The 10,650-nt window shown below is 39.6% G+C and overlaps 1 protein-coding gene across 1 annotated transcript in view; it reads right to left on the bottom strand.

Moving 5' to 3' along the window:
• Nucleotides 1-4,419: 4,419 nt before the first annotated feature.
• The window catches only part of gnai2b (guanine nucleotide binding protein (G protein), alpha inhibiting activity polypeptide 2b), a gene marked incomplete at both ends in the record, with an annotated part of 121,068 nt that continues 114,837 nt past the window's right edge, over nt 4,420-10,650 (bottom strand). Inside the window, 2 exons of the mRNA XM_080424706.1 lie at nt 4,420-4,610; nt 9,661-9,814. Coding sequence (XP_080280832.1) covers nt 4,420-4,610; nt 9,661-9,814 — 345 coding nt within the window. The remainder of the gene's footprint in view (nt 4,611-9,660; nt 9,815-10,650) is intronic.

The raw sequence follows: 10,650 nt of genomic DNA, 5'->3' as shown, positions 1-10,650 counted from the left end.
TGTTCGCCCACAGAATAGGGACGCTATAGATTTCATGTGGTTAATGTATTTCTGAAGATATACATGTTTAAAGTGAACATGTAAAGGAATGTTGCAGACTTCAAGACAGATGAATACGATGTGTAATAATACACCCATGACAGTGTACTAATGGATTAAGTTGATACATGACATTGCTTTTTACTTGGATCTCAGAGGATTTGGTTAGAGTGCAGCAGTACATTACATTTTGACATATGACACAGCAAAAATGAAAGTTATCAAACCATTATTTACACACACCGGCTGAACGACTTATGCATGTTATAAACATAACCATAAATAAGGCTTCATACAGAACTCCAGGAGTTTTGATGTCATCATATAGTAGGCCTAAACAATGGCCTTTGTGAACTTGAGTAGAAAATAGCCCTAATCATAAGGAAATAAATATCTAAAGAATAAAAAGGTAGAAGTAAAAAAAAAAGAAAAGATATCAAGGCACAAATATACAGCAAAAGACCAGAGTGAAACATAAAGTAACCAAAACAAATCTGGTTTGGAAATCAGACATAAAAAAAATGAAATTGTTTTTGTTTGTTTTGTTTCTCAAAAGACGTTTAAGGAATGCTCTCCAGTCCGTGAGGAATACTGGCTCATCTATCTATGGACGGTCATGCAGAACAATGCAGTAATAGTACAGCAGTGTAAACAAACATTGTACAAAAAAACTAATTCCCTTCGATCCATTCTCATTCTCCATGCTCTGTCTCATGTGCAATCAAGTTTAAAATAAAGGAAAAAACATCACCTAAAGGACCACTTCACCCATTCACAAGCTATCTTCATATAATTGGTCATCACTAATACTAATTTATTTTCTTTTTTAAAGTCTTAAAAAAACTCTTCTGCCCGGTTCTCCTCAGTGGCTGGAGCAATTGATCTGCATTTGCACACAGCCATTGACCATTACCGTGTGCATTGAACACCGAGACCCGTTTTTTGCTGACAGCTGACATTCCCCAAATGTCAGCTGTTTATTAGCATTTTTTTTCATAGAGTTAAAAATAAAAGAGAGGGCACCGGATATCCCTTCCCATCCACTTGCATTGAATTGCTCACCCAGCGCATGGGCCGAAATCACCCCTTCTTCCGGGTTGAAAATGTGATGGGCGAGGCCTATTTAGGGCTTCTCCGCGTCACTTCTGTGACGCGTTTTGCATCACAGAAGTGCGCAGCCCCGTGCACAAGCTCGTGAGCCGAGCCTATTGGTCGAAACCGTTTTTGCTCGTTCATGTACAGTGGCCCCAGCTGCAGTACCTATGAATGGCCAGCATGTCCAATATGCTTCAATGCAACCACTGGGTTCTGGGGGCTTGGTTTTTGTGTTTGCTGGCTCCCGGGTTGCCAAATCATGTGCGTGAAACAAGCGCCGGTGTTGCCACATCCGTGAAACAAGCGGACCATGACGCACTTTGGGTGCTCATATCCCCCGACGGGTATGGTCAAGTAAATAAAAAGTTTAAAAGCAGATGTGCAAGACTACAATGTGCTGTGTCTGCTATTTTCGCTATTGTCATGTTTTTGGGGGGACATCTTTATTTTTGCCTGCCGTTTTCAAGTGTGCAATTATTTGAACGCTTGGCACACCTAGTGACTGCACCTTTCAACAGAACAAGACATAAGGGTTCAAAACAAGTGTTATTTGAATTATGGTGAAAACCAGGAGGACAATTTGGTAGTGAATGTTGAAAACCGGGACATTTTTGTGTTTTAGATATATTTTTTGGGATGCTGGAAACCCAGCTTGAAACCAGGCCTATTTAATGAAATTGGGAGACATGCTTTTATGTTGAAATCACCATCAGACAGCGGCGGACTGGCCATTTGGCGTACCGGGCAAATGCCGCTGGGCCATTTATTTTCGCTCCCGTTTTAGGATTATTACGGTCATTTCAGGGTCGCGTGGCCCAATTATTAGTTACGTTAATGTTTGGGCTGAGATGCTTTCCAGCAGGGGCCTCAGTGCGGCTGCAGAGTTCATGTGCTGGGCTGAAACAGTGAAACGCCCCCCCCCCCCCCCGTTGACAAAACGGCCCGGGGGGTGGTGGGCCGGTCCGAACCAAAATGCCAGGGCTGAATTTTGGTCCCAGTCCGGCCCTGCCATCAGACTGAAATGATTTACCTACGAAGTCATTTAGATCCATTACTTATTTTCATTTCTTAAAACATTTTTTGCTTGGTTGCTTAAATCTAATTATTCAAATTGAATTATTATTCAAACTGTATTTACATTCGCTCAGTATTTTTGCATGTTCTTTTTCTTTTTTAAAGAGATGTAGTTACAGTATGGTCTGGGATGGTGCGAGAGCCCTTACAGTATATATATGTCCTTGTTGATGTTGATGTTGCTGTGTTGATTGTTTTGTGTCATTGGATTGTTCAATTCATCATAATGTATTACTTATGATAACACAATCTCGCATCTTAAGGAGTTTACGTTCTGATATGAAAATAAATGTAACGCATGTATAAAGAAGTAATTCTTCTGTGTTCTAACCTCTGATTGAACTGCAAAAAAAAGGATGAGATTAAAAAAAGAGAACCTGAGATGGTCATTCAGGGCTAGCTCTTTATGCGTTTCTGGTAATATTATTGTCCTCTCATTTTGTATGTCCGTGGCAAAAAAATATTTTTTGACAAAAATGTCCACCACAAGCCAGCATGGCGATGAACCCTGTATTATGAGCATTAGTGAGGATATGAAGGTAAGGTTTAAAATGGGCAAAGTGCTCCTTTAAGTGACACAAAGCTTCAGGAATTAAATTTTTCTTGGACATAACAATTCTTTAAGGAATGTTATAGTGCTGTTTCAGTAGTCCCCCCCGCCCGATAGGTGAAGCTAGTGTATGAGGGATAACTTTATTAAGAAATAAAAGGACTTAATTTCACCATCTAGATACTGTTATTCACGAGCATGGAAAGACTTGGAATATTACACAACAGGGAGGGTTGCTGACGACCAGCAGCTATTAACATTTTATAGTAGTATATTCTCTCTAACATTTAAGGCCATAGAGAAATACGTTTCAGGGGGTAATTCAGATTTGCTTAATGTATTCTTCAGCGTATCTGCGACGCGTTGTGAGTTTGTAGAGCGGCTTATGCACCGTCATACAATCAAGTAGTTAACAGTTAACTCTGTCTTAAAACGTTTGTTTCGCCTCGTCACAAATCTTTGGTCTGAGCAAAGGCTTTGCACTATGTAGCAATCATATTACAAATCATCAATTCTCAGACTAATTCCTGACATGAATGTTGGGACAGTTGGGGAGTGCACGTTACAAATCGTTGCCGTCAGGCAGAATCCTCATATCTCTGAAAGTACAGAGTTTCGTAAATTAATGCCCCTACTTCATCATACATACAAGAGTGTCGCGCAACAGTAGTGGCTATTTTCACTACTTTTAAAATGTTTTAAAAATAATAACAAAAAAGGAACGTTTTTTGGATATACAAGGTTTCCACCCGACAGCAATGAAATGTCTTCTTTTCTTTGACGAACCATTTGTGAGCCGCCGTTCTAGACCAGTAAAGACATTACATAAGAAGAAGCCATTGTGACAGAGTGCACATGAATCATGATGTCTGGGAATCAGTTGAACGTCGTCCAGGTTTCCGCTTGATATTTCCAGTCTGGGATGATGATGGTTTTCATTATGAAAAGCGGTACTCATCGCATGTCTCTCGTGCAGTGTCTCTGTGCCTTGTGCCAAACATTCTGTACAGTAGCAGCTCTATATGAGAGAGAACACATATAAAATAATAATACAATTATACAATATAATTGTGCATATAAAATGTGAATATAAATTACACATACTGTACAAATTAATCACATTAACACTAGCGTCTGTATTCTGGGTTTTCTGGGTTATTTTTTTTGTTCTATTTTTATGTTTTCTTTTTAACATGCGGTGGAGACGTTTAGGTTGTGAATAACTTTTGAATTTTTTTGAAAATGAACAGTGAAAAAGGGGGTAGGAGTTTATAAGTTTTAGACTTCATCCTACTCCTTTTCAGACATTGTTGTTGTTGTTTTCTTCTGTTTTGTATTCTGTTGTCTTTTTTTAAATAATGTTTGAAATAAAACTCATTCATTCATTCATTCATAAAATAAAACACAATATCACAAGATAAAAATAAATTGACAAAAAACAATAACACAAAGAAAAACAGAACAAAAAACTGACAAATAGAAACACATCGACACATTGCCAGGGCCAGGAATCGAACCTGGGACCTGCTGCTTCCCAAGGCGGGCTCTCTACCTATTCAGCTATGGCATTGCCGGCTGCCCAATACTTGAGAGTAGTTCAACAGAAAGTACTGGGATGTAGCTAATATTTGTACCCACCTCAACGTGTGTGTGTGGTGCGTTCAGAAGAGCCCACAGTCCTTCAGGTTGGTCTTGATGATGACGTCGGTGACGGCGTCAAAGACGAACTGAACGTTCTGGGTGTCGGTGGCACAGGTGAAGTGGGTGTAGATCTCTTTAGTGTCCTTCTTCTTGTTCAGGTCCTCGAACTTGGTCTGGATGTAACTGGCCGCTTCGTCATACTTGCTGGCTCCTGGGAGGCGAGAATGTGGATACGGTGAGGAAGTATAGCTTCCCCCGTAGGAACATTATGCACATAGGAACCAGTGGTGGAAAAAGTACTCAATTTCAAAGTAAAAGTATCAATACTGCAATGTAGAAACACTCCGTCACAAGTAAAAGTCCGGTAATCAAAATGTACTTGCGTAAAAGTACAAAAGTATTGCCATCAAAATGTACTTAAAGTATCAAAAGTAAAAGTACTTGCAGAATGTCCCGTTTCACAAGTTATCATATGTATATGCATTTATATATATTGATATATATTTTTTGAAAATAGCAGATCTACAAGTTCACAACGCATCACGATGCAACGCGTTGTGAGTTTGTAGATATTATTTATTTATTGGACTATTTTCCAATAGCCAAAGTTTAAATAGGGCTGAAGTAGTTAATGCATGTAATAATTTAAATCTACAAAGTAACAAGTAACTAAATTTTTCAAATAATTGTAGTGGAGTAAAAGTACAATATTTGCCTCTGAGATGTAATGGGGTAGTAAAAGTAGTGAAAATTTGAAATACTCCAGTGAAGTAAAAGTACCTCAAAATTGTACTGAAGTACAGTACTTGAGTAAATGTACTTAGTTACTTTCCACCACTGATAGGAACTGACCTATAGGTTTGTGCTTCTTTTGTCAGCCTGAATCAATGCTATGTGATTGGACTGTTATTCCTCTGACACCATTCCCCCCTGTATAACACAGCGGTTCTCAAACTGTGGGGCCGGGAAACCCAGGGGGGTCCCCACATGATTCCGAGGGGGTACCCAGATGATTTGCTTTTTTCAGTATAGGCCTATAAGTGTATACAGGGTATCTGCACAGTTCTAAAGTGACAATTTAAGAGGACCTTTTAAGAGCTTTTTAATTCCTCTAAAATAAAATAAGACCATTACTGCATCAAAAGTAATCAACATGTACCATGATTGTGAACCAAGGACCACCGGCCAGTAAGGACCACTATCCTGGCTATAGAATCAACTTTTTTCTTTTTATTTGTCTTCTTCCTTGAGTTGCACAGAGTCTGTTTATTCTTGGCTATATACAGTCACAGTGGACATGAGACAGTCATATAATTTTCTGGCTCCAAACCTGCCCTCTACTTATCCTTCAGGTATGCAGGTATGTGTGGGGAAAAAAAAGAAAACTCTCACAGAGATACGTGGTTGCAAAACGTGTAAAAAAAGAAGCAAGAAAGAGAAAAAACACGGGGGGAAAAGCACGCATACGCACACGCACACACACACACACACACACACACACACACACACACACACACACACACACACACACACACACACACACACACACACACACGTCATTGCTTTTACTGTAAGCTCTGGCAACTCATATCCAGAACTTCACAAGGGGCTGTGTTTCATACATGTGCCTCACTGCCTCCTGACAGAGTCTGTGGATCTTAATGAGCTGATCCTCTGATGTAGTAGTTGTTCAGCTTGAAGTAAATTTGGAAATGAAGCACAAGCCTCCTCAAATGACCACTGATAATAGTCATGATAATGTCTTTAATTCCACTGTCCTCATATTACATGACAGTTGTGGTGGTCTAAGTTCACCAAAATATAATACAATCCTCAATTTCCTGCATTACTGAATGCATGGTCAGGGACCACATGCAATACTTTCACGGACCACCAGTGGTCCACGGACCACCAGTTGAAAACCACTGTCCTTCTTCTCCTTCCAGGCTCCCCAATAAAACAATGGAATAAACTCCCCCTTGGCTGAACTTACTAGCCATTTGCCATTGCACTTCTCTCTCCTCGTATCCCTTCTTGTCAGCTTTGTTCGATAGATGATAGTTTACTATGCCAATACACGTTGGTTACTTGTTGACATGTTTTTGTTATTTAGATTAGTTTTCTCTTGACCACAAAATGTTAATAATGTTATTTAAACAGCATGTTGTTTAGACAGAGTATTATCCTAGTTTCTTTGAGGCATTACATTGTTCTCTCTGCACTCGACTTATGTGATTATTTACCTTATGTTTGTTGACTGGGGTTCATGCTTTCTCTGCTTCCTCGGATTTGCACTTGTAAGTCGCTCAGGATAATAGCGTCTGCTAGATGCCTGAATTGTAATTGTGTAATGTGTACTACGGCTCCGTTCAATGCAAACCCCCACTGTTGGTCTGGGGAGGGTTTAGACAACCACATGACCTGAGTCCCCACTAAAATGTCCCGGTCTTCACTACGAAAATAACACCACTTGTTTTGAGTTCTTACATAGATGTTTATCATGTTCAGTGTACTGTTGAAAGGTGCAGTCTCTAGGTGTGCCAAGTGCTAATTTAATTGTCCCCCATCCTGAAGAAAGAAAAGTAAAAGAATAACAGATCTGCCATTTTCACTATTTCTGAAATTGGATTCCCTGCAAGTGATTAAGGGTTTTTGAAAATGTGGTCAACATATCTTAAACCTCCCTACATTTATACGTGAATCCCCCCCCCCCCCCCCTTCACTAGCCTTTGGTTGCTGCCCGCCTCCAATTCAAAGCACTGGTGATGACCTACAAGGCAATAAGGGCATGGTCACCCACTTATCTTCAGGACATGATCCCACCCCTACACCACTTCATGCACACTTATAGATCAGCTAACACAGTCCCTGTCTGTCCCTCCCTTTTCCCTATTACATCCTGGCTAGTGCTCCATGCATCCTGGGCCTAAACTGTTCTCCCTCCTGGCTCCCCTGCCGTGGAATGACCCCCATCCCCAGTCAGGACTGCAGACTGAATCCCCAGCGTGGCCACGCTATGAGCTTGTAGATCTGCTATTTTTGAAAAAAATCGTTAAAATGTCTGTAAATCTTTTAATATATATATATTTTTAAAGCGAACATTTGTAACTCAAATCTTTGCTTCTGGGGATTCTGCAAATGTCTTCTAAATCCTAACAGTTTCTTTGAAAATGAATTTGGCCGTGGACCCCCATCTCAAAATATTTTGTTCCAGGGACCCCCAGAAGTTGTAACAGAGTTAAAAATGTTAGCTTTTAAAAACAAATTACACTATTTTTTTTAAATAGCCAAAGAAATCTGAAAATGACACACAGATGCGTTCCCGGTCTTAAAGGGTTAATTCACTGTGTTTGCCCCTGCCTCATGGTTCCCTTTCACAGCAAAGTGGAGGATTCTATTTGTAATTGTAAAAATGTGTCACACTTCATCTTGTCCTTTTTTTCTCCGTTATATTCCCTTGGCACTCTGGAGGTAAACTCCTAAGTGGGAGATAAGGACGTAAACAATGAATACATTGAGCATGGCTGGCAGGAGGCCATTGACTCTTGACTTGAACACTTTCACCTGCAATAGACTAATAAAAGAAACAGCATAAAGTCCTTCACAGACTGCACAATGGATCGCTCAATATATCCTTTGTGCTGTAAATGGCCTATAGATCTTGATTGATTGAATATTTTAATAGGCAAAAAATGTAAACAGCACAATTACATTTATAATACTTTGTCTAAAAGGTCCGTCCAAAAAAGCAAAGAAAATCTCGCCTGCCCTAAATGTAATTCCTGGGGACGCTACTGTTTAGGGTTAAAATAAAGACGCATTCGGGAGCTTTCATCTTGGGTCTCCCCTAAGTAGAGATTAATCTTCCATTTTTATATTCCAAGCTATGTCATAAACTCAGCCAGAAAATGTATTTTAATTAATTGGATAAAAGATAACCGTCCTACTGCTACACATTAGTACAAATATATATTTTAATGTTCTCCCTCACGAGAGATTATGTGCAGTATATAATGGCAATGAAACAACCTTCCTAATGCTCTGGACCTTATTTCTCACTTAACAATGAGTTGAACCGGCAGAGCTTAATGCGCGCAGATGTTCACACTGTCTTCACCGGTTCCCTTCCCCACTGAACAGCTGTTGGCTTCCCACTCGTGGACTGACTTTGACAACAGTGTTGGTTGTGGTGCCTCTAAACTGGAGGCACTGCCCTGAATCGAACGTGGCCTCCGCTGTGTTAAGTGTTTTACCTCTGAACACGGAGAAGCAGCGTTCACATTATCTGGAAGAAACTCTCAGAAAACTGCAAGGTCTGCTGTGCAACTCTCACTTCTTTTAGAGCACAGGAAAGACCTTTCTGTTTGATGCTGCCTTTTATTGAGTTTTTATTAGATTTTTTCTTGTTATTATTATTCTGCACTCTAATCTTGCTCAGATTTTTCTGTTTTATTTTATACTACATTTACTTTTATTGCATTCAAATGTCCTTTTATTCCGTTTTTTTTGCTATGTGTCTTAATCAGGTGTTTCCTATTAACTCATTCACTGCCAGAATAAATAAATCAATCAATCATCCACTGCCAGCGATCTTTCGATCTTTTTACCTTTTTAAATAGTGACAGAATATTTATCTCCAGTATGATCGATCCCCTGATGGTTGCTAATCACGGAGGGTTTCACTGTGCTTCCACAAAAAAAAAAAAAATGTCATCACGACCTCCCGTCCGCTTGTCATACGCCGTTGAAAATAGCATGTCTCGCCAAAAATACACAGTAAAACACAGGAGCCGAGATACAGAAAATGTCCCAAATACTTTAACCAGGAAGTGAATGGAGCAGTAAATATTTGGATCACGTTATCTCCTGGTTCTGTGGAGAAATAGAATAAAATGTAAAAAAAAAATCGTCCAAAGTCGTCAAAGTTTGGGCCTTTGGAAAAAAGTCGGCAAAGTCGTCCTATGGCAGTGAATGAGTTAAGGAGATAGGTGTTTAACTTGTCTTTTCTTCCTGTTTATCGAATTCAAACATCCTTTAATAATGTTTTCCTTTTGCTTAATGTTTTATGTAAAGAAAATAGAATGGCCTTGTTGTTGAAATGAGCTACCACAAATAATCTTGCCTTTACTGTGTCTACACACCCGGAGGCCCCTAACAATGACATATTCTAAACTGCTGAAAATAACGTCCTTTTAGTTTTCTTTCCACTGATGAAGCATATTAAATTAAGCTCAGCCATTGTGCGCGACAGCGCCACCTACCTGCATATTCAGGGAAGCAGATGGAGAGCGGGCTGCGACAGATCTTCTCCTCAAACAGGTCCTTCTTGTTGAGGAAGAGGATGATGGAGGTCTCTGTGAACCACTTGTTGTTGCAGATGGAGTCAAACAGCTTCATGCTCTCATGCATGCGGTTCTGCAGGGACGGAGAGCTATAGGTTAGACCACTGACCAGTGGTGGAAAAAGTACAATTTTTTTTTTACAATATAAAAATACTCTATTACAAGTAAAAGTCCGGAATTCAAAATGTACTTGAGGAAAAGTACAAAAGTATTGGCATCAAAATGTACTTAAAGTACCAAAAGTACTCATTATGCAGAATGTCCCATTTCACAAGTTTTCAAATGTATAGATTGTATAACAATCTTGTAGATCTGCTATTTTCAAATGGCCAAAATGTACATAGTGTTGAAGTGGTTAATGTATGTTTTTGCATTACTAATCATAATCCAAATCTACAAAGTAACTAAAGTTTTCAAATAATTGTAGTGGAGTAAAAGTACCATATTTGCCTCTGAGATGTAGTGGAGTAGAAGTAAAAGTACTGAAAACTGGAAATACTCCAGTAATGTAAAAAATACCTCAGAGTAGTGTAGTACAGTACTTGAGTAAACGTACTTAGTTACTTTACACCACTGACACTGACACTGTCCCCCAGTTTCATGACGGTTCTGCATGCCTGCTTGCAACATACTTTTTGCAAAACAACAACAAAAAAAGCCTATTCTGTGCATGACTTTGCATGTGACTCCTTCCTGCTCTTAACCAGAAGACAAATATTCCTATTCCAACATCACATCCTGGCTCCCAACGGCACTCTATTTTCTCTGTTTTGGAGCTTGAAGGATTTGAAGTGTTCAATTTGGCTAAACTACACGGAAGCCATGAAATAAAACTGGGGTGAATGGGGTGAATGCCCCATGTCATGGGGTGTTATAAAACATCATCTGTAAGTACTATGGCTGCCTTTC

The sequence above is a fragment of the Gymnoscopelus braueri genome (genome assembly GCF_963280865.1).
Source record: "Gymnoscopelus braueri genome assembly, chromosome: 3".
Taxonomy (NCBI): Eukaryota; Metazoa; Chordata; class Actinopteri; order Myctophiformes; family Myctophidae; genus Gymnoscopelus; species Gymnoscopelus braueri.
The sequence above is the reverse complement of the archived record's forward strand: the minus strand, read 5'-3'. Positions and strand labels throughout refer to the sequence as shown.